At 52.6% G+C, this 27,528-nt stretch overlaps 6 protein-coding genes across 6 annotated transcripts; 3 read left to right on the top strand and 3 right to left on the bottom strand.

The window, feature by feature from the left end:
- Window positions 1-76: 76 nt before the first annotated feature.
- SPBR_09040 (uncharacterized protein) lies at window positions 77-1,359 on the top strand (the record flags this gene model as incomplete). The annotated part of the gene is made up of 2 exons (XM_040767166.1): window positions 77-213; window positions 279-1,359. The coding sequence occupies 2 exons, from the start codon at window positions 77-79 to the stop codon at window positions 1,357-1,359; spliced, it is 1,218 nt and encodes a 405-aa protein (XP_040618413.1).
- An 810-nt stretch (window positions 1,360-2,169) lies between these two features.
- Window positions 2,170-3,915, bottom strand: SPBR_00444 (uncharacterized protein; the record flags this gene model as incomplete). The annotated part of the gene is made up of 2 exons (XM_040758763.1): window positions 2,170-3,591; window positions 3,856-3,915. 2 exons carry the CDS (start codon window positions 3,913-3,915, stop codon window positions 2,170-2,172), a joined length of 1,482 nt encoding a protein of 493 aa, XP_040618412.1.
- A 3,447-nt stretch (window positions 3,916-7,362) lies between these two features.
- On the bottom strand, window positions 7,363-7,949 carry SPBR_01040 (uncharacterized protein; the record flags this gene model as incomplete). Its single annotated transcript, XM_040759359.1, has 2 exons — window positions 7,363-7,819; window positions 7,909-7,949. The coding sequence occupies 2 exons, from the start codon at window positions 7,947-7,949 to the stop codon at window positions 7,363-7,365; spliced, it is 498 nt and encodes a 165-aa protein (XP_040618411.1).
- Window positions 7,950-9,563: 1,614 nt separating this feature from the next.
- On the top strand, window positions 9,564-10,840 carry SPBR_00673 (uncharacterized protein; the record flags this gene model as incomplete). The annotated part of the gene is made up of 2 exons (XM_040758992.1): window positions 9,564-9,597; window positions 9,771-10,840. The coding sequence occupies 2 exons, from the start codon at window positions 9,564-9,566 to the stop codon at window positions 10,838-10,840; spliced, it is 1,104 nt and encodes a 367-aa protein (XP_040618410.1).
- A 2,946-nt stretch (window positions 10,841-13,786) lies between these two features.
- Window positions 13,787-14,810, bottom strand: SPBR_00824 (Arf/Sar family, other; the record flags this gene model as incomplete). The annotated part of the gene is made up of 3 exons (XM_040759143.1): window positions 13,787-14,204; window positions 14,370-14,381; window positions 14,761-14,810. The coding sequence occupies 3 exons, from the start codon at window positions 14,808-14,810 to the stop codon at window positions 13,787-13,789; spliced, it is 480 nt and encodes a 159-aa protein (XP_040618409.1).
- Window positions 14,811-19,104: 4,294 nt separating this feature from the next.
- Window positions 19,105-27,121, top strand: SPBR_00003 (DNA-directed RNA polymerase 1 subunit beta; the record flags this gene model as incomplete). The annotated part of the gene is made up of 6 exons (XM_040758324.1): window positions 19,105-22,919; window positions 24,927-25,198; window positions 25,287-25,417; window positions 25,490-25,759; window positions 25,844-26,390; window positions 26,625-27,121. 6 exons carry the CDS (start codon window positions 19,105-19,107, stop codon window positions 27,119-27,121), a joined length of 5,532 nt encoding a protein of 1,843 aa, XP_040618408.1.
- Window positions 27,122-27,528: the final 407 nt, after the last annotated feature.

The raw sequence follows: 27,528 nt of genomic DNA, 5'->3' as shown, positions 1-27,528 counted from the left end.
AGAACCCTCGGCGACCTCCGAAGCAATTGCTTCGGAGAACATTCTTCCTCGTGATGCCCAAACAGACGCCAACACCATGGCTGCCTCCCGTTCTACGTCGACTGTAATCGTTTCTGCAATAATCACGAACATTGTCACAAGCTTCATTGCTTCGACTACGACAGTTTTAACTACGTCCACCAACGTCGAGACCATCTACCAGACGAATACGGTGTAAGGCCAAGCAACCAACACCATGAACCTCGGATCCCATATACCAGTCTACTAACCAGAAATAGAGTCCTAAACGCCAAGGCCACTGTCGAAGCAACCTCGACATGGACATATACGTCGCACCACCCAGTCACCGTCACAATGACCGAATTCTCGACAAATTCTGAGCCTGCGTCTCAATCCACAGAAGCTCCGGCCCTCGTTACCAGCGATTCGGACGGATCTTCGACCAATAAAAACCTCTCGGGAGCTTCTATAGCCGGCATTGCTATTGGGGTGACCGCCTTCACAGCCATATTCGTTGCAGGCCTGATTTACTTTGTTCGCCGTCATCTCGCCCGTGCCAAGGAGAGAAGGGCCATTAGCGAGGATTATGCTTTCCTCGGGACAGGTCGCAGCGACTTTGAAGGCCCAACCCGAAGCAACAGCAACAGTGGCAAAGGCCCATCGATAGTCATGCTCAACAGGCACTACTCAGGACCCCCGCCGCCAAGCGCTCGGCGACCCAGCGCCCAAATAACAACCACTCAATATGCGGATCCGATGCAGAACGAACGCGGACTCCCGCCGATTCCGTGGTACTCGACTACGTCCAAAACCTCACCTCCCACGTCACCTATCTCACCTACCTCAGGCTCCTTTCCCTTTAGCAGCGATCTCAAGCAGATAGTGTCACAGACATCTCCAGCATCCCCAACGTACGCTCGCACATCCCACATGCGCTCGGGAAGTGCGAACACAACTATCACAGCTGGCAGTTCGACAATTGCCGGTGGTAATAGCACTCAGACGAGCGTGCGAAGTAATTCGGGTAAGACGGTGCGGTTTTCTGACAGTGGTTTCTCGCACCAACGCGCTTCCTCGTCAGGTTCTGGGGCGGGTACTGTAATCGATTCCTCAAGCGACGTTCCAATGGAAACCTCTGGCAATATCCCTAAGGTCCAGGTCACGCCGATTTCTCCAGTCACACAAGTCGCACCGTCGAAACTGCCAAGCGTGCCCGCCCCATGCGCATATTTATCGCCCGACCCGCCGTCACCACTGCTACAGCCGCAGCTCGGTCCGCTCCGAATTGTTAATGGTTCGATTGATGATGCGTCTGATCAAGACGAGCCAACTCCAAAAAATCCTCCGCCGGCGCAGTGATTAAAATACATGTTACGAATTTCATTTGTTCTCTTTGATGCCTCTCCTATGTTTATAACACTTTCCTCAATCATTTACCCTTATGTTTGTCGTTTACTTTGATACCATTTTTCAGGTTATGTGCATTAGTTTGCGTTTGCATTTTCATTTCCACTGGATTTCACCGACATCTCACTCGTTTCATGATACATGCCGCCGTTGGGAAACAGGACGCAAAATCGTTGTGCGTTTCAGGGGGCTTTGTTTTGTACTCTGGAAAAACTAAGGAGAGGGAACAAGAATCTGCATACATTCGCTCATATATACATTGTCGGGCCGGTTGACAAGACAAGGCCATATCGGAGTATGTTTTACTATGAGGGGACTATGGCGGAAACACCTACCCGGAAAGTAAGAGGGCCCCGGTTCATACTCAAGGAGAAAACGCCATTGACGCCGCCAAGGGCGTCGTATTTAGGCTTTCAAATCAAGAGCATACAAAGTGGTAAAATACATTAAACATATCAAGTTGGGCATTCCAGGTACCTCTTTCCCAAAACCAAAGCATATGCATGTTGTATAATCATTTCCTAGGGAAGATATATCCAAAACTAAGAGTGAACCCAAGAAATACTAGGAGCAAAAATACATGTGTAAAAACAGAACCAAGAAAAAAGTAAAATGAAAATGGGTGAACTCCGCCATATAATGTGTGGATGCGTCTAGCAAACTCCAAGAATAGTAGATAAAAAAAAAGTAAAAAGCTGCGAAACAAATAATGGTCCTTTTAGATGCATTTTCAACTGAGGTAATACCATGCTGTAGTTCTATTTAGCCACGGTACGCCCGGTACCCTGGGTACCCGGTACGCTCCGGCTGTGGCTGTTGCAACGGTGGCGGCCTTGTCGTGTTGTTCAATGGCTGGCTGCTGCTGCTACTATCGTAGCCGCCGGTGTAGTTGTTGGCGCTGCTGCTGCCGTACGAGTCCTGGCCGTGTGCTTGCGGCCGGCTGGATCCGCTGATAAAGTCAAAACCGCCGCTGTTCTGTAGGGTCGGCGATGCCGGCATCTCAGCAGGGCCATAGTTGTCATTGTTCTTGCTGTTGCTCGTATTCGTGTTGATTCTGGTGATGTTGCTCTGGCTGCCGTAGGCTGAGCTGCCACCGTTACCCGTGGTCGCGCCCGAGTACTGGCGCTGTGGCGGGGGGCGGTTGTTCATTAGGCGGCCATTGGCAGGCGCCTGCGAAGAGGCGGCACCGTAGGGAGCCGGGCTGGCATATCGATTGGGGCTACTGGTCACACCAAAATCAGACTCGTTCCCCGAGCTAAGCTCTGGAATACGAGGAGACCTGGTGTCCACACCGCCCACATCGGGTATGCGCGGCGACCGGTTGTCCATACCGAGATCTGGGATACGCGGCGAGCGGCGTTCCATGCCGTAGCCCTGAGGAGTGTTGTTGGCACTTCCACGGTAGCCGTCATAGTAGTTTCCGGCATTAGGACCCTGGTCGGCACGTCCATAGCCACCCTGTCGTTGCTGTGGTGGCGGGCTGGTGCCACCGTAGCCAGGCCGTTGGTTGTTGAATTGGTGCGGAGACTGACGGCCCATTGCGCCAGCACCCAGAGCACCTGCAGCCATAGCACCGGCACCGTATCCACCATGACTGTTGCTGTTATCCTCCAGCTCGGCATCGTAGTGGTCCATAACACCCGATTGCTGTGGGCTCGCATAGCCCGGGCCGCTCCTGCCGTATGGGTCAGAACCGGCGCCAGCCGCATTCGGGATAGCGCCGGCAGCGAGGTAGCCGTTGGACACAGCCGGATGACCGCTACCGAGGGTGTTACTAGTGGGCGACCGCGCACCGTACGGGCCAACGGGACTGGGGCTGCCCAGCGGGCTCGGGGTGCCAGGGCCGGGAGAGACGTTGCGGGTATTCAAAAGCGGTGCAGTCTGTGTTGTGTTCTCTGGTTTCTTGAGGTTGTCCATCTCGACCTCATCCTCGAGGTAAACCTTCTTGTTGTTTGCGGTCTCCCAACTCGGCATGGCGGGAAGAGCATCTTCGTGACCGGCTGATTTGCTGACGTCGAAGTTGGCGAACTGCGGAGCATCCGCAACTGGTGCCTTGTACGGCAAACCGGTGGCCATCGGGGCCTCGGAACGATATCCCTGGTGTGGTGGGATGTAAGGCTCGTCGAGGTACTTGTTCCTCTTGCCACGCGGCGGATCGCAGCAGCCACAGCAGTCACCACAGCACTTAAGGCAATAGCAGCATTCGCAGCAGCACGACAACCCGCAGCACAAGCAGCGAGCAATGCACCAGACGATGGACAGCACGATCAAGCCGCCAACAATGATAATCGCGATAACCGGCCACCTAGAAACACATGTTAGTGGTTGGCTAGTTTGGTAGTGAGTAAAAAAAAACCGGAGTGAAAAGAAAATAAACATACTTGCAAAAGTCCGCCTTCATGCAGTTATCCCAACTAGAGAAGGCGGTCTTGACGTCTGTGATCTTACCTTCCACATCAGCAACACCTCTGCCGTAGACAGCTGGTCCAACGGCTGCAGCGAGGACATCAAGAAGGCTCCTCCTCGTCGCAACGCTCCGGATCATCGCCACGTCGATGGACGGCATGTTGGGATTATTTGGAATTAAGAAGAAGAAAAAGAAGAAGAAGAAGAAACGTGAGCTACAACGCTCAGGGGTGGCTCTGGTATAGAGGGAGAGTCGACACGCAATCTCAACGTAACAAAAAAAACCCAAGGTGGAACGGCGGAGAGAAGGAAACGATGTCGTCACTCGAAATTCGGTTGGTTCGGCCCCATACTTGTCGAGAGTTTCGCAGAGGTGAAAAAGTTCGATTCGACGTAGTCTCAATCTAGGCAGATGTAATTTCCAGGAAAGACCCAAGCGAAATACGGCGGTAGGTAGGTCTCGTGCAGTCCGTGTGTCCTTTCAGTTCACGTCTCGAAGTCGTTCGTTTGTCTGTGTCTTCCTCAGTGCGGCGAGGAGGAAATAACGACAGATGATCGGACAGAGTAGAAGAAAATGGGAACAGGCTAAATTTGAGTGGTAGGTCGAGTCGTGAGCGGCTTCGGATCATAGAAAGAGAATCGAATAGCACGTTGCGGTTCGTTCCAAGTGTCTACCGTGCGTAATAAAATAGCGGCTCGCGTTGACGCCACGCCGTTCCTGGGTGTTTTCCGGCCGTAGGGATATTTGAGCAGCAAAGCCGTGGAACAATGCGAGATCAGTTCGTCGAGATTGGTGTGTTATACGGCTCAATGACCGGTGGAATGCAGTCGCGCGGGTGAAGAACGAACGAGGACAGAAAGCGAAGAAAGAAAATAAGAATAAAATAGGAAAGGACGGGAGAGGGAGGGAATGGAAGAGGAAAAGAGAAGTGTGAAAGGAAAGAAAAGGCAGTACAAAAAAGAAAAGAGAAAAGAAAAATGGCGCGCAATTCAAGGATGCTCAGGGCAAACAAGGAAAAACGGAGGAAAACAATGAAAGAAAGAAAAGTCAGATCGACAACACTGCCTGGGTGCGGAAATGGGATTATCAGGAAATGGTAGGACGAAATACCCTTACCTTGATGAAAGAAAACTACAACATCACAAAGAAAGCACGCACAAAAAAAATCCGAAAATGGCGAACCAGATTCAGGGGCCGGGGATCTGGCGCAAAGCCATCTCGAGGAATGGAGTGGAGGATGGGGACTGGGAAAGGGGGAAACTGCGACCGGCATTAGGATGCAGGTACAACGACGGAAGGTGCAAGGTCCACTCAAAAGTGCTAGTTTGCAGGTACAACGTACAGCTCCACTTGACGTGAGATATCTTGGGCCCCGTCAGGAAGGACCCCTGGTGGGGTGAGGAAAGAGCAAGAAACGGTTTGGCGCGCCCCTTCCCACCTGACCCCGTTGGGGGTACCGTCGACGGGAAGTTCCCACGCTCTGAGGAGGCAAGGAGTCGAAAAGGGTACTATGTACATACAATACGGAGCCTGTCAAACCAGCACTAAGGTCGCTAAACTGACTGTGACTATTTACACAGTCAACGGACGAAACGGCAGGACGGATGATGCAAGGTGACCCGCCTGCCTGCACAAAAGCATGTAGAGAAAAAGGGGCTGGGTGACACATTGATAACGTGCTGGCTATGATTGACTACCTGCCTGGCAGTCAAGCATCTTCGCTGAGAATCCATCGCCAGTTGCGACATTACAGGTGCAATGTCACCGGTTTGCACGCGACGCCGGCGTCTTTCTGCAGACACAGGGTCTCATTACTCCGTATTCCAACAATCCTTGCCACCCGGAGGTGGCTGCGAGGCTGTGTAGAAGGCATGGCCGCGCTAACTGGACCCTTCAGTGTGCAGTGTCAAGTAGGGAGAATATGTTGTCCTGCTTCTGAGAAAGAGAGGCCCAAAGGAGTAGGCTCAGCATGTCTACGAGGGGCGCAGACGACACATACAAGGATGTCAGTCTGACAGCCCCAAAAATGGAAACGGAAGTACAATGTTCTGGAGGCGAGAAACAAAAATAGGAGCGAGCACGCAGAAAGCGACTAATACGTTACTGGCCTGTCAACATGTACGCGAGAGGCATCCGAGTGAGGTTGCGAGAAAAAGGGGACCGGCTGTGCTGGGATGTTGGTTATCGTCATTTGACGAATGCCCATGAAAATCTCGGGAATACCAAGACCAAGAGCGACAAAGCCAAGAGGCCCTAAGAACCAAGCGTTAAAAAGCAGGATGTTGTGGTGGTCGCGCTCAAACAGGCCAAGGCAAAGCAACAAGGGCAAAGTCAAGCCGGATTTTGACTGACGACCTTGCAAGGAAAAGAAACAGCCAAAACAAAAAAACGGCTTGGGGCTGCAAAGCATAGTAAGAAAGGCGAAAAGGGATGGAAAAGGATATGGCCTTGGAGCGCAGGGGTGATTGTTTATGAAACTACAGGCTTGCGCGACTGTCCTTCTAGGGCCAGGGAACAGCTTAATTTCTGCAGCACAAACTTAAAATTCATGCATGCCCCGAAATACTTGGGTTGATGACGACTGTCCAGCGGCCAAAAGAAGTGTTTTGACGAGATGGCCCCATTCCTAGCCTTTTGCACGTGTGAGGCATTGCGTCGAATATCTGTGGCGTTGCCAAGGAGCGCCACAGTACTCCACAGACTTGCTGACCACGGACCCACTCTCGTTTCTGGAACTCAAGCCTGGCCGAGCAGCAGGTTTCGAATGACGGACGTCACCGCCACGTATCTCTCCACATTACGCGTCTTGCCCAATGATCCAGGCGGCCTCCCTTGTAAACAGTAAATGTGAATAAATGTGTGTGTTGTAGCATGCCCTACGGTACGAAATATTAAACGAGAGTTGACAGCTCGAGGTCGTGTGCGGATTCTACTTGTAAATCTAGTAGTAAATCTAGAGTTACATCAACTAATCACCCTGAACCCAAGCCTGTGAGGCCCCGCTCAAATCTATCACTTTGTCGAATCTAAGATATAAGCGCCTGCAGTTGGGACAAGGCTGAGAGTAGAGTTTCTGTATCCTATGTCGACAAAAGCCAGGTTGGCACAAGACGAAGAGGGACGTGCAGGGACAAAACTGCTTAAGGAATAAGAGTAGTTTAATGCCGAACATATCATAAATGTGATTAGATACCTATTCCTGATCGTAAAGGTGTGCCAGGCTCCGCGATTTGTTTGCTCCCCAAACGCCGTAAACAGATAGTTGAAGAGGAAAGGAATTGAGAGGTGTCGGAAAATAAGACAAGACTCAAGTGACAGCGCTGCGCGACAATATCAATCTCCGAGAGATTTTCTAACAAATGCAAAGGTAAGATCGACCGGACACACAACTACGTCCGGATTGCCAACATCGTTGCTCCCCGGCATCCTACATTGCAGTCCACTCTTCCACTGAGAAGCACTTTTACCAACTAACTCAGTACACCTGTCGTTCTTTTGATGTCACTCAGAGTCGTATAGTTGAACGCCCCTCACCCCATCCAGTTCTTTTATCTCTTGGACGGCGGGGGGCCTTCGGGCGCCGCATAGTCGTTATCGGCCTCCCGCGTCGGGTAGTAGGTGTTAGACGGCTGCTGTAGGGGCACATCGTTGTTGTACGTGCCGGTGTTCTGGCCATAGTAGCCCTGGTTGCTGTTGTAGGTGCCGCCTGTGTACTGGGGGTTGCCCGAAGCCTGCTGGCTATACTGCGGCGGGGGGGCGGAGTAGTTCTGGGCGTTGTTGTACTGCGGTTGCTGGTGTTGGCCCCAGCCTCCCATCCAGCTGGTGCCGTACATGGGCCTCGTACCGGTGCGACGCTGGCGGCGGACGCGGCGGCTCATGAAGAGCAGGAACAGGAAGAAGACGAAGACGATGACGCCGAGCAGAACCCAACGACCCCAGCCGTACCAGTTGGAGTTGCGGTAGCAGAAGCCATTGCTGTAGTAGGACCCGGATGAGCAGTAGGAGCTGACAGAGAAGAGGATGTTAGCAACAAAACCCAAAAACGCACTAGAATTTGTAGTTTCCAAGGCCAGCGCAAGACAACTACAACTTACCGAGCTTCGAGCGCAGCAACTGCTTCGTGAGCTGGCGCCATTGAGAAGAAAGGGATAAAGGACGTTACAGCGACGAACAACAATTTATATGCCCAAAGACAAGGACAAGACAGATGAGATCAAGTTCGATGCGTTGACAGGTTTCCGTGCGTCGATGATGCGGTATGAAATATGCTGGGTCGATGAAGATAAAAGCGTGCAAGAGGAAGAAAGCAAGATCAAAACAGATCGGGAGGAAGAATGCTGGTGGAACAGAGACAATTAAAAGATGGGCATGAGGTGTGGGCAGAGGGGGAGGCGAACAACAAGCGTGCTGAGTAGGTGCCGTAATTATGGCGGTCTCGACGGGCGACGGAAGTGGGCACAGGTGTTTTAGCACCGAAATGGCATGCATTTGTTGCGTTAGTTCCGATCTTAGGGGGGCAACCTTCTTGCCCAGCCGCGTGTTGCTACCTATTTTGGCCCTGCCGATGCACCAGGTCAGAGATCGCAAGAACGACCAGCTCGACAGCATACGATGTACAGTGGCTGGCGATTTAGCGTCATACATCATCGCTTTGCGCCCGTGGGCTATGACTGTTGGCAGCCTGGCCAGCCCAGGTTTGGTCCATTTTACGGCCTAATTTTCCCCTATGCCTGCGGGGGTGGCAGGGCGGCACAGCAGGGAGCCCAGGGAGCCAGCACACAGCCTGGTGACGTCGCTGAGCCAAAACAAGCAAACCAGTATTTAACAGCATGCTGAAACCACGGAGGCACCCCTTCGCGACTGCCGAATGCGACAAACCATCCATGGAAGGAAAGAGAGCAGAATTTCACCTCGATTCAATTCCAAATGGGGCTTTTCGAACTAAAGTCCTACTTCATATTCCAACGATAGCCGCATTTCGACACCGCGGCCAATGACCTAAACGACTTCAGCTGAGCCTTTAGATTCATGATTTTCGCGTCGGTCGCATGTTGCTAGCGCATTCATTTTAATCCGGGCGTTTCTTTTGCAACATATTCAGCCCATTCTACGACATACTCCTGGTCGTGTCGGCTCAGGCTTCTCCTTGTCAGTGTCGCTCTTTCCCCCCTTGGGAGCTTGGCATTTTAAGTGAGATACACCGTCGAAATACCGCCATGAAATGCGACCAATTTTTCACAGGCAAAAGGCCCCAAGCCAAGGCATACTACGAATTAATGTGGCTTCTATTACCGTGAGTCTGGTGGAAAAAAAACGAGTGCAAAATCCCGATCCATTTCTTTGGCTCACTCTCAATTCTTCGTATTGAGGCGTCTTTGTTAAGGACTGTTCGCACCTTCCGACACATAGGGCCCACTTTTTAGCAAGTGGCTATGTTCTTGGCAGGTGCTCTATCGACTACACGAGATACCATGATGATTCCACAGACACGGAGATTTCACTGCCGCCACAAGTGTACCGAGTAGAGAGATGGCCCGTGAAAACGGAGTAAAATTGCACTAAGAAAAGGTGCTCCGTTATCGCATCTGTCGCATCCAATTCATCTGCCAAACCACGGACAGTCTATTGTCGCTTTATTTTTTTGGCCTGTTCTTTCGTCCAACACACGAATAATACCCTCACATCCCTAAAACTGCATATTCCAGCTTTGCAGCTTTGGCCGTTCGCCTGCTAGACTTATAACCTTACAATGGCCTCCCAGCGGGTGTATATTGCAATCATTGGTACTGCCCCTCCCCCGCCTTGGCTGTCGTAGTGCTCGCCTTTGACATGCTCCGAACAGCCTCGCCCAGATTGTCGTGGTGTACCGAGAGTCCCCGATTTTTTTATCACGCTGAACATTTAATGACCTCCCAAAGTGCAATTGTGTATTAACATGACGACCCTTGTCTCCTAGGCGCCGGTGGTGTCGGGAAGTGCTTCCTCGGCCAGCTCGCCGATCTCGCCGCTCGCCGCCCAGCTACCCACCTCAGCCTCTGCTACATCACGACCAGCAAAAAGGCCGTCTACAGTAAGGACTACAGCGACATCAGCATCACCGGCGCCGTTGATAGCCTCGCCGCCTCGACCCAGACTCCGCTCGCCATCCCGGCCCTCGCCGACTACCTCGCTGCTGCCCCGGCCAAGGTCGTCCTCGTCGACAACACTAGCTCACAGGATGTCGCCGACGCTTACCCGCTGATCCTCAGCCGCGGTATCAGCATCGTGACGCCCAACAAGAAGGCCTTTACCGGCTCGTACAAGCACTGGCAGGACATCTTCTCGTCGGCAGCCAACTCGGGCGCCAAGGTCTACCACGAGGCCTCGTGCGGTGCCGGCCTGCCGCTCATCTCCACCGTCAAGGACCTCGTCGACACCGGTGATCAGATCACCAAGGTCGAGGGCATCTTCAGCGGTACTCTGTCGTTCCTGTTCAACTCCTTTGCGCCCGCCAATCCCTCAGGCGCCGCCGCCGGCAAGTGGTCCGCTGAGGTCTCCAAGGCCAAGGCGCTCGGCTACACCGAGCCCGATCCGCGCGACGACCTCAACGGCATGGATGTCGCCCGCAAGTTAACCATCTTGGCTCGTCTGGCGGGTCTGCCTGTCGAGTCACCCACGGCTTTCCCCGTGGAGAGCCTAATTCCCAAGGAGCTCGAGTCGGTGACCAGCGGCGACGAGTATCTCGAGAAGCTGCCACAGTTTGATTCGCAGATGGAGGAGCTCAAGGCCGCTGCCGAGAAAGAGGGCAAGGTTCTGCGATATGTGGGCAGTGTCGATGTGACGACCCAGACACTCAAGGTCGGCCTCCAGTCGTTTGACCGGTCGCATCCCTTCGCCGCGCTTAAGGGCAGCGACAACATCTTCAGCTTCCACACCAAACGGTACGGCAGCAACCCTCTCATCATCCAGGGCGCCGGCGCTGGTGGTGAGGTGACGGCCATGGGTGTGACGAGCGATCTGATCAAGGTCCTCTCCCAGATTGCATAAGTGATGACGCCGCCTGGAATAGATATTAAAAAATGGATAAAATGGGCACATGAAAAATCATGACACGGACAAAAGGAAGGCTATGATAGAAATAAAACATCGATTGCTGTCCTGAACTGCCCTGCCTACACGGCCGACTCAGTCAGTGCATTCTGTTCATTATTGTTGCGACATCAGTCGACAGCTTGGTTGAGCCGGATCCGTCGATATAAGGAATGCGATGTAAAATACGCCATGATTGTGGCCATTCGGAGAGGTCGTCCTATCAGCTATTTGATGTGGCTGGTGGTTTTCCTGTGGAAGTTTTTGATCTGTGTTGTTCTTGCTGCTCCTGCTCCTGCTGCTTCCTCAGCACATGTCGCTGTTCTCGCAACAGCCGCTGCTGGTGCTGTTCTTGTTGTTGTCGCCGCAGATAAGCATTGCGGTTGACAGAGTAGAGTCGCCAGATCCAGAGGCAAACGTCAAAGACGACCAAGGAGATGATGGGGAAAACGAAAGCGATGCCAAGTGCAGCCTGTTTAGAGAAGCAACATGGTTAGCCTTGTAGCCTCCAAAAAAAGGAAGAAGAAAGAAAGAGACAATGAGACAAGAAACAACTACAGGGATTAAGGAATATGGTGAGCCGTACAAAAACACCGGATATGATGCGCACAGTCAGGTATGGGCTTTGTGGGAAGAAGGCCGATTGCAGCAGCTTCACCAGCCAGAAATCCAACAGTCCGGAACTCCCGGACGCCATGGTCCACGATGTATAATCCAGTAAAAGCCGTCGCCGACAACAGGTGTGGTATAAGAGCAAGATAGAGAAAGAGTCGGAGGTTCGGTTTCGACGGCAAGATCCGAAGGTCGTATGCCAGTTCTCGGCATGTGACGGGAGGAGAGGATGGCCAGCTGTGGCCAAGATCGAGTTCTGTTGGGATGAGCGGCCGTTCAGGGCGGTTTCGCGGGTGCCTGGCGCCCCTTAGCCAATTCTTGTGAGTTGAGTAATAAGCAGGCCAACGTGCGGTGATTGCAACGCATGCAAGTACCCATTGGCCGTTGCTGTCGTTTCGTCTCTTCGTGTTGTGTGCAAGCCGAAGAGCCAAGAGCTGCGTCGCGTGTTGGGAAGAGAGGTCGTGTTTTGGAAATGCAAAGCGAATGGAGAGACGTCTAGTCAGCTTAAGACCCGGCAGTCGGGGGGAGTGGAGCGGCGGTCATTGGGAAGGTACCTGCCTCGTCGCAAGAAAGCTCCCTTAGAACAGCCCTCTTGTGCTAGCGTCAGCTATTTCTGGCAAGTGCAGCCTGGCCAGAGACAAGGCGGGTGTTAAGCCACAAGCACGGAACTCGCTTGTACGAGGCAGGTGCAAGGGCAATTAATGCAAAATATTCGAGACATCTATTATACGCCCTCATAACAACTGTCGCGTGCCTCCTATGCGGCCGGATCCTGCCAACCTTTACTGTTTAGTCGTTGTAACCATCTCTGCTTCCTGAGTTTTTGACAGATTTTTTCTTTTCTTTTTTAAAAAAAATCAGAAGCCAAATAAAGCAAGAAGAGACGGCTGCGGATCAAAACGTTATATCTAATACTATCAATCGATCAATATCAATGTAGACTTCGAAAAATACCTACTTGTGTTCGGCTTGGCACAATTTCCTGCCTTCATCATGTTCAGTGGCAGTAACACCTCATGCGTTTTGGGTTGAGTCTGCCGTGTATTGGAGGCGCGTCAATGACAGCATTAAAGTGGTGATTATACTTGTGATATTTTTGGTATTTTTATGCTTTTATATTTTATGTGTATTTATTTGCCGATTGTCATTGTTTTCATACATTAAAAAAAACCTCTATGAGTGAATTTAAATGAGCGCATCTGGTTCAATTCAAGGCCATCGCTTGTGTGCTTCGAGTCAGTGCCCCATACCTGCTCCCCGTACGATGCAGCGATGCGTTGGCACTCTCCCCAAAAAGAGGGCTGACTGGTTGTGCATAGAGTTGCATGGTATATTAATTGAATGGAGACTTTGTGAGGCCGAAAGGCGGTCGACAAAGACACCCAAAAATAGACTTGCATTTACGAAGCACAAAGCCACCCACGTATCATGCATATTCTGCAAAGTGGCACGACTACATTGGCTTTGTTTGAGACCGCACTTCTGTTGTACTCTAGGTTAGATTTGCACCAACATTTCGCGGGAAACACACACATATATAAAGACACGGCGGCGACTTGACGATGCTATACCTTATGATCCCTTGGTTCGCCTTCCTTGGCCCGCTTGTATTATTTCCAACGAGAACACACTTAGTTCCGGCCTTGACGAGGCTTCCAACAACCGCACGAGAGGACCGATACAACTATCCGGTCATAGCGTACGTATCATGGTCCCAAGCTGATTCGCAAGTGATATGAAAAGCATGTGGAAACTGAATATATTATCGGTCGTTGCCGGCCAAATGGAGGTGTCTTTTTTTATCCTTGGACATCTTCGTGTCATCATGGAGGCGGGTTTGAATAATAGAGCAGGCACACAGTGGTAATAACAAAACAGGACAAGACATAAACCAAAAGGGAACCGCGAAAGAACGATACATGCACAAACAGGGTAAGATCGGGGGGATCGGGGGAAAAACCAAGGGAAAAAGACAAGCGCAGTATGAAGCCGGGATACAAACAACAAATATCGAAACAAGAAAGACGAAAGCGGCAGTTGGCATTCAAAACAAGCCATGGCAGCCTTTGTTCGGCCAAGAAAAGACTTGCGGGCGCCTGGGAAGCAGAAAAAAACAAAAGAAATAGTGCATACGGCAAGATGAAAAACAAGTGAACACAAGTGGCTTAAAATAGCATTGCATAAAACACAGCGGCAACAAAAAAATGACAGCCGACAGAGCAACGAGAAGAAAGGATGCGAAGTCAACAGATGGCCATCGACACTGGAGGTGACATGTTCCTTCGCAGCACTTTATCTTTGCAACTCGTTTGCGCGCTTCACCAACCAAGAAAGAACGGCTTCCAAATTTGTCTCCTCTTTGGCACTGATGCCATAGCAAGAGACCTCACGGTGGTCGATGCCCTTGAGGTCCAGCGCATCGATAAGCTCGTCGACGGAAACTTTTACCTCGAGATCGGATTTATTGCCGAGCACCAAAAGGGGGATCCCCTCGAGCGACTCTTGCTCCATAATGGAATGCAGCTCCTCCCGTGCAGCCTGGAGCTTCTCGACGTCGGCAATATCAACAACAAAGAGAATAGCGTTGACGCCACGGCAGTATCGCTCCCACATCGGCCGGAACCGAGGCTGGCCCCCTATGTCCCAGCACTTTATGGAAACGTTGTTTTTCTGAACCCGCTTCATGTTGAAGCCGATCGTGGGGATGGTACTGTGGAGATGACATCAATCAGGACTGGAACAAAACAAGACACAGCGCTTGCCGGCTGCGAGAAACGCTGGAGGCTGAAAGGACGACTGACGACTTACTCGTAGGTGAAGTCACCACCCTAGTTGACAAGGCTCGCGTTAGCAGACGTCTAGATTCGCTCCTTACGGGGCGAGACCCCTGGTGGGGCAGGAGGGGAGGAGGAGACAAAGAGGTTGGCAAGAGCTAGGAACAGGGTTCGGGGCGCGAGACGAGCGACGAGAAACGAGACGTCATACCGATAATACGTTTAGCAGGCACGTTTTGCCTGCATTTTGGAGACCAAGCATGGTGACGTCCATTTCCATAGCCCTGGATCAAAGAAGCAGAAGTCCGTGCGGTTAGTTGACAAAAATTCATTCCAGGCAGCGGTGGCGTGGTCAGAAGCAGAACGACTCCAGGTTCAGCGCATGAACCTGAGCTGCTGGCGGGTTGCACAGTTGCGCCGCTGCACGGCAGCGCAACTGACCAGCTCTCGAGCTGTACACAGATGGACGAGGAGGGGTAAGCGGGTACCTACCAAAACGTCCTTAACCACCACTCGTACACCTTCCTTATGATCGCCGCCATGACTGCCAGCGTCGCGGTGTGGGCGTTCTTTGCGACAGGCGCGTGTGTCTGGAGAAAGACTGCGAAGCAAGCGACGTAGCCCAGACGAGTCTTGGCCGAGGAGAGAGTCGGCAGGCACCGAGAGGTTAGGGGTATAAGATGTTGGCGCAAGTCGGTTAGCAGCGGCGAGGTACCAGGTGGCTGTCGGAGCAGGACGGGGGCGGGATGGAAAAGCAAAAGCCTATGAGAACGGAGGGAGTGGCTCGAAGTCTCGCCTTTGGAGCTGAGAGAGCTCCGAGGAAAAGATGGCGAAGGGAGGCAGAAGTGTTGCAGAACCGGCCAGGCTGAAGACACGACGAAGGGCCTGTTTAAGTATGAGAAAGCAGAAGGTAGCCCTAGCTGTCCGCAAAAGATAACCAAGGCAAGAGTGACCAGGGACGGGAATGGCGGCTCAGTTGACTGTTGACCTCGATTTGGGGAAGCGCCGGTTGGGGTCGTGGCCTAGGATGTGGGCGGCTGTTTGTAGTCGGAGGAGGGGAAGGGGGCCAGCCGCGCACGGCGCGAGGGAAGCGAGGCAGAGGAAGGAATGTCGAGAAAAGGCAGGCGCAAAGGTGGAGGCTGTGTGTATGAAAAGGTGAGCGAAAGAGGCAAGAACGGTCTCGGGACGAGGTCAAAGACGAGTGTGTGATCGGTGCGGCGTTGGCGGCTGCGCAGGTGGCGCGTGCGAGCGAGATAGGGATGGAAGGTGACGCCGGGGAGGTGGGTGACGAAGGTAATCGAGGAAGGAGCAAAGAGTGTATGGTCTCCACTTAGCGCATCTACGCCAGTGCGGGCGTTGGCGTTGCGGATGTGATATGCACTCCGTAATACCATATATTTAGGTAAAGAGGCTGAGAATGAGCGAGTACAGGAATTGGGTGTGCCTGGACTCTCTGGAGTGCTTGCAGACGACAGCTGGAGGAGCTACGGCACACTATTTGTTGTTAGTGATGCAGGCTGTAAGTTGACACGCCTAAGAAGCTAAGCATTGGTCGCTTCGAGTTTTGTTATTTTTTTTTTCTTTTCTTTTTTTGGTACCAAATGTTGTCACGTCTCATTTCAACATGTGAGCGTCTTGTACCCTTGAGTCTTGTCATAGCCGCTTCCAGCTCGGATGCCCATTTCACAGCGGCTACAGTCTGAGAATAGCAACGGATCACCGGGCAACTTACCGGGGCATACCGGGGCACCCTGAGATGTTGTCGCGGACGGCAAGGTCAGAAGCCCACGGAGAAAACAAGAAAATAAAACGAAAATAAAACGAAAAGAGAGACGAAATGATCAACGGCAACGCAAAGAAGATGGAGAAGCGAAACCGACCGGGGGCTAGCAGCTGTGCAGACACCCGCGGGGAAACAAGCACAACCAGATGACACTGGTGTCAGAATTCAAGATGGGTTGTGCAAGGTGTGCCGTGGGGCCCGAGCTCTGTTCTATTCCCAGTCTTTCTCAGACGAGCCCGGGGTCGAAAGCCCTGTCGTTCTCGTAGGCGTTTAGATATTGGGTTTTGTGAACGATATTGGCCAGGGTTGAGGCAATGTTATTTGCACACGCGAGATGGAAAACGAAACAACGCCACGACAATAAAGGCGAGAGGGGCAGAGGAAGGAATACGAAGAAAATCAAGACAATGACGGGACGCTAAAGACGAAGAAATTGTCAATATTCCGGCATCAAGGATCAGCTGGTAAGAAACGAAAAGGAAGGAACGAGAAACAAGGACAGCGAGAAGCTGGAAACTGCCCGACGCGGGATGGATGTCTGGACGCCGAGTCGATCGGTGGACCGGGGTCTGTGGGAAATAATGGAGTGATGAATGGGACAAGGCGACAGGGTGAAGAGGTACGGAATTGCACCCAACGGTGCCTGTCACTTCTACCGTGGGCGATGTGTGCATGCGTGCATGCGTGCATGCAGCGTGCAGCGTGCAACGGCAGTAGAAGTAGCAGCAGAAGCTGTCGCAGAGACCGCAGGAGACGAGGAGAGTGTGACGAGACGTGGGTGACGGAAAGGGAAAGGCGTAGAGCTCAAAATTGACAAGGAGGATAATACTCTCTGGCAGGCAGGTGCAGGTGAACAGACTGTTCGACCTTGTGAGGAGGGTTGCCCGTTGTTTTCGTTGGGGGTTTTCTATTTATGCAGAGTCTTGAAAGTAGATTATGAACAGGAAAGGGCCACGAACCAGCTTAAATATGTCGATTTACAGGAGGGAGCCGAGCACGCGATACACAACCAACAGCCTTTTACGTATCTTGGGTTATACACAACCAACAGCCTTTTACTTATCTTGTGTTATTTTTGGTTGTTATTTTCCGCATGTCTCCCTTGTTTTGCTAACTCCCAAACCCGCTCTGTCCTTCGCTTCTGCTTTTTACCCTCTTTACCCTCTTTCACCTCGCCTGACTGCAACACTGAAGCACACCGTGTGTCGGCCGCAGGAGAAGCGGCCTGGTCTCGAGGGCCGGGCCAAATCAGGCAGCAGGGCCCGACCCTTTAGCGCGTCGCGGAGTACATTTTAAAACTTTCGATCAAGAGAGAGTATTACACTATCGAGAGAGATTCCTCTATACGTGATGTTGCGATATGGGCTGTTGAAACATATGCTACAATGCAGTAAATAATTGGGCGGCCTGTGTGTCCAGTGGGCCTGGTCACCCGGCTGAGCAGCCAATGGGTCTTGGAGCAAGAGGACAAGCCGGAGCCAGCCCTGTAAGGACTTACTCGGGGTTTGCATGTGCCAGTGGTTAAAATATAACAGTACGAAAGACACGGGCTGCAGTGCTTTGTCCGGAAATAGAAGTAACTCGAAATAAACAACAACCGACCGCCGCGGCTCAACCGCCGTGGCGAAATCAACAAACTGGCACTGGTGTGTTGACACAATTTAACAAATTTTGGTATTCGCGCATCGGGTTGTGCAAAACGGCCAACAGGCAAAGCAACGGTGGACGGCGGATGCGGTGGTGAGACCGGTGAAAGGTAAAAATGTTGATAGGCGAGGCTGAATAGCTGCTGTTCTATTGGCGGATCATCTCCACGAAGCTGCAACCAACGAGAGGGCCTGGTCGTGTACTGTGTATGCAGAGGCCATGCATTGCAGCCTAATGAAATCCACCGGAAACCGGGGAATTCGCATTTGTCCAAATAAGCCGCACAGGATGGCACGCGTGGTCTGCGCGACAGGTTGGTTGAGAGAGATAGAGAGAGAGAGGGCGAGGGGGGGGGGAGGACACACCAAACGGCGCGAGTGGTCGCAGGGTGTGCAGCCGCAAGACTCAATGATAGCACTTCTTTGTATCGTGCAGTCTGCTTGAGAGACCTGTTCGGGCGACCAGTTTGAGCAGTATGCTGAGGCGGACCGCTTACGAGACCTGGGCCAATGCCTTCCATTGGTTGGCTGTGAAAGCACGAACCAGGGAGGCAACCATTCGAGACGGAGCGGCTTAACTAGATTATATTCTTAGTGCAGGGCCATTGACAAAATGAGAAATCAAAACAAAAAAAAAGGCACAAAACAGGAAAACAGGACGTAATGCGGATGAAACGAGACAAGAAACAAAAAAAGGAGAAGGAGAAGGGGGGGGGGTTGTTTGTGTGAGGAGGATGCTAATTTTTGCCGCTTGGAAAATGGGCGAGCATTCCGGGCTCGTTGAAACTCTGGAAGAGTAGACAAGTGGGTGAGAATATGGCCACGGGATGCAAATATCGTGAGCAAGGCGGGGATGATAGAAGTGAACATCAACATGAAAGATATCCGGGAGTACTGCGAAAGTAAATAGTGGGTGGAAATCAATAGTAAGAGCCTGGGCCAATAGCGGCAATGCATCGATTTACTAATAAGCGTAGACTTCCCCACACTTCGTGTTAGACATCACGTGAATTTGCCTTTATCGCACTCTGGCCATTGGCTCTTTCCTACCTATGACCCGCTAAAAAGTATGCTTCCGATAAGAAAAAAAAGTTGATCCAGGGAAGCAGCGGCAGGAAATGCTGCTGGTGAACTGCGCCTGGAAAAAGCTTCACGTTCTCAGCCTCCTCCGAAACAAAGCCCAAAGAGATGACCCCTAATTGACGGCCGATTGCCTTACATTTCTTCCACATTTCGCATATTCCACACACAGGCACCTCTTCTGCATACGGTATATGAACATATTGCATCCCACTGACCCCGTCACGACAAATCCAGGCACGCTCGCCTCGTCCGGCCCTCCCTCCTCCTCTCCGCCTTTCCCCGTCTTGTTTCTTGCTTGTTTGTCAATCATACACGCCAGTCACCATGGCGACCGCACGACGGAAACAGGCGTCTAAACAGACGGATACGAACTGGGACACCGAGTACAACACTCTCCGCCGGGAGAACCTCTTCCGCAACCCGCCGACCGACCACACTGCCTATCCCATGCTCCAGCTGGCCGTCGATCCTCACATCGAGTCTTTCAACGCCATCTTCCCCGACGGCGATGGGCACAGCGGCTTGCCCAAGAAGGGCCTCATTGCACACAGCATTGCCGACATCGGCACCAAGGTGTTCCTCGACGGCGACGACTCGATGCTCCCCGAAGAGCGCAACCGGATTTCCATCCGCTACAAGGATATTTCGCTGCAGCGCTGCTACGTGCCGCCGAGCAACAAGTTTGCCAAGGTCCGCGAGATTTTCCCGGCTGAGTGCAGAGAGCGCCATGTTTCGTACCGCGGCCGCCTCACAGCGACCCTCGAGTACCAAATCAACAACAGCGAGCCGCAGGAGATTGTGCGCGAATTCGGCCAGGTGCCTCTCATGGTCAAGTCGAACCGCTGCCACCTGGAGGGCATGTCCCCCGCGGCCCTGGTCGACCACAAGGAGGAGTCAGAGGAGCTTGGAGGCTACTTTATCGTCAACGGCCTCGAGAAGATTATCCGTCTGCTGCAGGTCACCCGCCGCAACTTTCCCCATGCCATCAACCGGCCCAGCTTTCAGAACCGTGGCGCTTCATACACACCATTTGGCATCATCATGCGCTCTGTGCGCCCCGACGAAACCTCCCAGACCAACGTCCTACACTACCTCAAGGACGGTAACATTACCTTCCGCTTCTCCTGGCGCAAGAACGAGTATCTCGTGCCCGTCATGATGATCCTCAAGGCCCTGGTGGAGACCAACGACCGTGCCATCTTCGAGGCCATTGTCGGCTCGGCTGGCTCCAAGGGCCTCGAAAACACCTTCTTGACCGACCGTGTCGAGCTGCTGCTGCGCACTTACGAGCACTACAACCTGTACACCAAGTCCGCCACGCGCGCCTATCTGGGCGAAAAGTTCCGCATTGTCCTGGGAGTGCCGAGCACCATGTCCAACTACGACGTCGGCACCGAGTTCCTGCGCAAGATTGTGCTCGTGCACCTCGGCAATGTCAACGTCACCGAGGCGCAGGACGCCGACAAGTTCCGCTCGCTGATCTTCATGGTCCGCAAGCTGTACGCCCTCGTGGCTGGCGACTGTGCCGTCGACAACCCCGATGCAGTCCAGAACCAGGAGATCCTGCTGGGTAGCTTCCTGTACAGCCAGATCCTCAAGGAGAAGCTCGATGAGTTCCTGTCCGTGAACCTCCGCGAGTCTCTGCGCTTTTACTGGCGACGGGCACCAGCAAACAACCTGCTCTCGGAGGGCTTCGCAAGGGACTTCCCTGCCAATATCTTCCGCCGTGCCAACGAAAATCTCGGCAACTCCCTCGAATACTTCTTGTCCACCGGAAACCTGCAGAGTCCGTCTGGTCTGGACCTGCAGCAAACCTCAGGTTTCACTGTCATCGCTGAAAAGCTCAACTTTTTGCGTTTCATCAGCCACTTCCGCATGGTTCATCGTGGTAGTTTCTTCGCTCAGCTCAAGACCACCACTGTGCGTAAGCTGCTGCCGGAGTCATGGGGTTTCCTGTGCCCCGTGCACACCCCCGATGGCTCACCCTGCGGGCTACTGAACCATCTGGCACACAAGTGCAAGATCATGACTAAAGCTGTCGACGCCTCGGCGGTGCCGCGGCTCGCCGCCGAGCTGGGCGTGGTCGAGACGTCGTCTGCCGCCACGGACGAGAGCGTTGTCGTCATGCTGGACGGCAAGGTCCTTGGCTGGTGCTCGCCCAAGGAGGCCAAGCGCCTGGCTGACACCATCCGCTACTGGAAGGTCCAGGGCAAGAACAACGTGCCAGTCGAGCTCGAGATCGGCTATGTCCCGCAGTCCAACTCTGGCTCGTATCCAGGGGTCTACATGTCCTCGACTCCGTCTCGCATGGTACGCCCCGTCAAGTACCTGCCCACCGACCAGGACGACTTTGTCGGCCCGCATGAACAGGTGTACATGTCGATTGCCGTCACCGAGCCCGAGATCATCTCTGGCAAGACTACACATGTCGAACTGCACCCGACCAACATGCTCTCCATCCTCGCCAACATGACGCCCTTCTCCGACTTCAACCAGTCCCCCAGAAACATGTACCAGTGCCAGATGGGTAAGCAAACGATGGGCACGCCTGGCACGGCCCTCCGCTACCGCACAGACAACAAGACCTACCGCATCCAAACGGGCCAGACACCCGTCGTGCGCGCACCGCTCCACAACGCATACGGATTCGACAACTTCCCGAACGGCGCGAACGCGGTCGTCGCTGTCATCTCGTACACGGGCTACGACATGGACGACGGTATGATTATCAACAAGTCGGCGCTCGACCGCGGCTTCGGCTACGGCTCCATTTACAAGACCAAAAAGATTACCCTCAAGGAGGATACCAGGACTCGCACCGCTAAGCACGTGACGAAGATGTTTGGTTTTGCCCCCGGCGCCTTTGTTAGCGGCCCGTCGCGTGCCATGCTCGACGACGACGGCCTGCCGTACGTCGGGCTCAAGGTCAAGGAGGGCGATGCGCTGTGTGCCTGGCACACAGTGTCGGCCGACTACAGCGGTGCGCTCGTCAACCGCGACGGCCAGACCCACTACGAGAAGTACAAAGACAGCGAAGAGGCCTACGTCGAGGAGGTACGTATTATTGGCAACGAGAACGGCAACGAGCCGAACCAGACCATCTCCATCAAGCTGCGCGTACCCCGCCTGCCCATCATCGGCGACAAGTTCTCGTCGCGTCACGGACAAAAGGGTGTCATGTCGCAAAAGTGGCCATCCACCGACATGCCCTTCTCCGAGTCCGGCATCCAGCCCGACGTCATCATCAATCCCCATGCTTTCCCGTCGCGCATGACCATTGGCATGTTTATCGAGTCGCTGGCCGGCAAGGCGGGCGCCCTGCATGGCCTGGCCCAGGACTCGACGCCGTTCCAGTTCGACGAGGAGAACACGGCAGGCGACTACTTTGGCCACCAGCTGATGAAGGCTGGCTTCAACTACCACGGCAACGAGCCGATGTACTCGGGCATTACGGGTGAGGAGCTCGCCGCCGACATTTACGTGGGTGTTGTCTACTATCAGCGTCTGCGCCACATGGTCAACGACAAGTACCAGGTGCGTACCACGGGTCCTGTCGTTGCGACCACCGGCCAACCTATCAAAGGTCGTAAGCGTGGTGGTGGTATCCGTGTCGGTGAGATGGAGCGCGATGCGCTGTTGGCGCACGGCACGGCCTTTTTGCTGCAGGACCGCCTGCTCAACTGCTCCGACTACTCGCGCACATGGATCTGCCGCACGTGCGGCTCGTTCTTGTCGGTGCAGCCGACCGTATCGCCGTTTGTCGGCAAGCGCAAGGCCATCAACACGGTGCGCTGTCGCCGCTGCGCGTCGCGTGTCGAGGATCTCGAGGAGCTGGTCGAGGTCGCCCGAAAGAGCGGCACCGATGGCAAGCCCACCAAGGAGACGCTGGCGCTGATGGACCGCCTGGCGCGCGAGGAGATCTGGGAGGACGGACACGGCGTGCAATGGGTGGGCGGCACCGATACCACGCAAGTCGTTGTGCCCGGCGCGCTGAAGTACCTGGACGTGGAGCTTGCAGCCATGGGCGTGAAGCTCAAGTACCGCGTCGATCCTAAGGATGCGCCGCGTCGCGGTCCTCTGCGGCCTGCCCAATGGGACGGCACGCAGCTGCAGGAGTTGACAGCGGCTGCCTCTGGTCAGTAAGCGGTGATACTAAGTAGCGAATGGAGGTGGGGGGATGAAGGTATCAAAACCATGATGCTTGGTGGCATATGTCAACAACAAACTGACGACGAATCGGGTGGCGTTTTCATATTCAATTTTTTTCTGTATCATTTTCTTGCCACATTTTTGTCATATGTACATAGAGCACAGTGTTGCATTATTCCCATGATAGTATATTATCTATTTGAGTTTCTTGCTCATAATGACTATAAATAGCCTCCTCGATGTCATTGTTGCTTTGCCAAACTCTCTTTCCCTTTGATCCGGGTGCAATATGTCGTATCGTAGGCCCCTCGGGGCCCGTCAAGCATTCCTTCTCTATTTCTTCATGCATTTCCCTCTTCTTCTCTTGAAGCCGTCTGCAACTTTTCCCGTCTCTGTTCTAGATCACCAACCAGTGTCTCTTTTTCTCGGCAAATTGGAGGAGGACAAACAGGCATGTCGTGCCCTGTGGTACAAGGGTATGGCTCAAAGTTCCAACAGATGCTTCTACAGCTCCTGGCCCAGGATTGGGATGCAACGGAGGACAGAACATGCAGGTAGCCGTACGTTTTGTCGCAGCCAGAGCCGTGACAGCCGAGCCGGTCTGCTTCATTCTCAAAAATGTGTCTTTGTATTAGCTTGCTTTTATGCCGACACCAATCTTAATGTACCGCTACTCCTTTGTCCGTAAATAACTGGTTGCGTGCAGGTATGAGATATTGGTATCACCCAAACAAGCCATCTTCAACTCTCACCAGATCCCGAGAGAACACCAGAAAGATCAGACGAACGTAAGGGTGATAGGACAACGGTCCTCCATTCAGAACTCCGGGCATGCCCGATAAGGGCTGAAGAGAAAGAAGAAAACTACAAAAACGCGTCGTCCTGAGATCGTGTCTTGGTGTTGCACAACAACGACACGAAAAGGAATCTTTAATGTATTCCGCAAAGGTAGCAAGTGATCCTGGGCAGATACTCCCGCCGGGAGCATCTTTCCACATTTTCGTACCTTCTGGCTCCTGGTCCCTTGCTAGAAATATTAATCAAACAAATGCCTTCCGTTTGTTTTCTTCTTGTTTTCGGTTTCCTCACCCTCCCCTCCACCGTCACCTTCGCTCTCTTCCGGACGAGACGTCCCTTTGGCACCTGTACCTCGTGTCTTGTATCGCCTGGCGTCCATGCGACAGTGACGATCCACCTTCAGAAACGCGTAATTTTGGGCGAGACTTGGGTCCCATCCAGAGACAGAGTTTCTTCTGTGTGCTGTTTGCCGCCCATATTTTCACCTGGCCTGTCTGGTACACCCCTCCTTTCTTCTCGTATCTTCTCCCCGGTTCCCGTCCGGTTTCTCGTCAAGCTCTGACCAGGGAAATGAAATCTTGTTTCCAAAAAACTTTTTGAATGAGGCTGTCTTATTCATTCCGGCTAGACCTGTCTCCATTTGTTGCTGGCTGCTTTTGGTTGGCAAGCAATAGGTCATCTCGATGTATATATAGCCTGCCTTCAGAATATCGGCCTGTCTCGACATCTGCCTCACTTAGTCGCTTCTAAGCTGCCGTGTCACTCATTCACCCATTTGCCAGTCCTCTCGCTCTGTCGCGCAATTTACCATACGCTCTTTTCGACTTGCGCTCATTTCCCTTCGTTCTTTCCTTTCTCGGTGAGCTACGTGGACTGCGTCCAAGTTCGCGGTCGCTCCTTCCTTTTGAATACTTTCCTTTATGCTCCTTCCTTAGAATACCGCCATAATAGGCATCCCACGCTCCCTCCCTATTTCGTATTTATTTTATGTTAGAGTAAACCAAGTGTCACTTCAACCATTTGTTGCTCAGAAATCTCTCCTCTTTGAACACCATCCGCATGTCAACAGCTTTTGATTTTGCCGTCGCTTTCTTTGTTGTATATACATTTCTCGTTCTTGACAGAGGCATGCGATACTTGTCCGCAGCCTGGCCACTCTCGGCCGCCAGGCTCCTCGCCATTTCCTACATTCTTTTCAGTTGTCTTCTACCACGAGTCGCCGCCAACGCATACGACTATGGTTTCGACGTGGCTGAGCATCTTTCCCGGCGTTCTTTTGGTTCGCCATACGATGCAGAGACGCCTTTTGTTGTCGGGGCCCTCGCTGGCGACCGCAATGGCACGCTACCCCCCCGGCAGGAAATACGGCAGATGGAGAAGAATACAGATATTTGGACGCTGTACATCCTTGGTCTCAACATGATGCAGTACGTGGACCAATCACACTTACTCTCGTACTATCAGATTGCTGGTCGGTATTCCATCTCGTCGTATCTTTTGCCTGGCGTCCAACTTGATATCTGTTGGAAAATTCGCTAAAATTCTGATGCACTGCAAAGGAATCCACGGTGTGCCATGGATCGAGTGGAACGGCGTTGCACCCAGTCCTGGCAGCGAGAATACCGGCTATTGCACGCACGTCTCGGAGCTCTTTCTAACTTGGCACCGTCCGTATCTTGCTCTCTACGAGGTGAGTAACTAGGAGCTGTTGGTCTCTCACAAAACGCATCTGACAGAAGTATCTCTCTAACCATTGGAATAGCAAATTCTCTTCTCGTTGATTGAATATATTGCCTCACTTTATTTAGACGACGACGAACGCGACCGTTATCAGACGGCCGCCATGAATTTTCGAATTCCGTATATGGACTGGGCGACCCAGCCGCCCGCAGGCGAAAGTGTGCTCCCATTAAGCGTCGGAGGCAGTCCATTTATCAACGCATCTGGACCGAATGGCATCCAGCGCATCGCTAATCCCCTGTATACGTACCTTTTCAAACCTTTGAACACCACGATGTTTATCGAGGCACCGGTACGTGCCTATTTATACATAGGCCTCATTCTACTTCTGCTATTTTGCTTTCTATGGACACTAGACTAATCCAACGGCTGTCAGTACGATTTGTGGCTGACGACCGTACGGGCGCCCACGGCTCAAGACTCCTCGGCTGGGTCTAACAACACTGCAGTCTCTCTAGCCCTTAACCAAAACTTTCCATCCATCCAGCAGCGGCTGTACAACTTGTTCTCGAACTACCAAAACTACAGCACATTCAGTAACGAGGCTTGGATTCCGACATCATCTAGTGGCAAGTATGATTCGCTCGAGTCTCTTCACGATACCATCCACACACTCACCGGCCTTCAGGGGCACATGGCGTGGATCCCCTTTTCCGCTTTCGATCCCATATTCTTCTTACACCATGCCATGGTCGACCGTGTTTTTGCCTTGTGGCAGATCTTAAACCCAGACTCTTGGATTGTCCCGACACCATCTACCCTCGCCAGCTATACTACAGCGCAAGGTGACATTCAAGACTCGCAAACACCTCTAACTCCATTCTACAAGGCACATAACGGCACTTTCTGGACGTCGGACGATGTCCGAGATATGGCCGTGTTTGGATATACCTATGAGGACATGGTGGAGATTCCACATGAAAGTTTGGTGACCAAAAACACTACGGCACAAGCGCAAGCAGCCGTATTAATCAATCGTTTGTATAGCTCATCCAGCCCTGCATCTCTTGGACCTATTGGCCAAAACAGCAACGCGAAGAGATCCATTCGGAGATCGAAGAAAGGTGTCGTTGCTCCGCACGGAACATGGGTTGATGGGCGATCAAAAGACCACCATACTGGTCACGATATCCACCTACGCCCCTGGACCATCACAGAGATCAAACGCCCTCCACCGTCGGTCGTCGTGGACAATGAATACCGTGAATGGGTGGCCAATATCCACGCCAAGAAACAGGCTCTCAACAGCACTTTCTTCATCGACCTGTTCCTGGGGGACGTGCCTCCTGACACAACGATGTGGTCCTATGCGTCCAACCTTGTCGGAACGATGAGCGTGTTCGCATCTCCAGCAGGTGCCATGGCTGGTATGGACATAAGTGCTGGCCACACGTCCGGCACCATCCCGCTCACCTCGGCTTTAGCACAAAAAGTTGGCAATGGGGAGTTGGCAAGTCTTGAACCCAAAGATGTTGAGCCGTATCTTTTCAAAAACCTGCACTACGGCATCGTCAAGACTGATGGTGTGGTCGTTGCGCCTGGAGATGTGTCCGGACTGAGAATTACGATTGTCAGTTCGTGTGTGCAGGTGCCGTCGAGTGCCGAGGAGCTCCCTCGCTGGGGCTCCGTCGAAGACCATTTTGATTTAATCTAAACCTAATGGGGGCTTTCCAATTTATTGTGGTGCGGACTTTTATTTGATTCACTTTGAAATTGGCAACATAAGTCATTTACTTGGCTTGGGCCATTGTTTAAAACGATATAGGGTTGCCCAAGTTTGCGTGTAAAGGGTGGTAAAACAGCTCGAGATATAATTAGACAATGCAAGAAAATAGGTCACGCATAAGTGTCTGAAAGCTTCACCAAGTGAAAGGCAGCAAAATCAAACGTGGTTGCATTATGCAGCGATATAATGAATGTAACAAGGCTTGGCGCCCAAAATTAGACTATAGGGCGCTGATGAGATTCTTGCGTAATGCGGGTGCAGCCGCTCCATATCTTTTTAAATGACCATCTAATGCAGAGAGAAAATAGAACGAATTAAGCAAATTCAAACGAATC

This window comes from Sporothrix brasiliensis (genome assembly GCF_000820605.1).
Source record: "Sporothrix brasiliensis 5110 chromosome Unknown Cont19, whole genome shotgun sequence".
NCBI lineage: Eukaryota > Fungi > Ascomycota > Sordariomycetes > Ophiostomatales > Ophiostomataceae > Sporothrix > Sporothrix brasiliensis.
The sequence above is the reverse complement of the archived record's forward strand: the minus strand, read 5'-3'. Positions and strand labels throughout refer to the sequence as shown.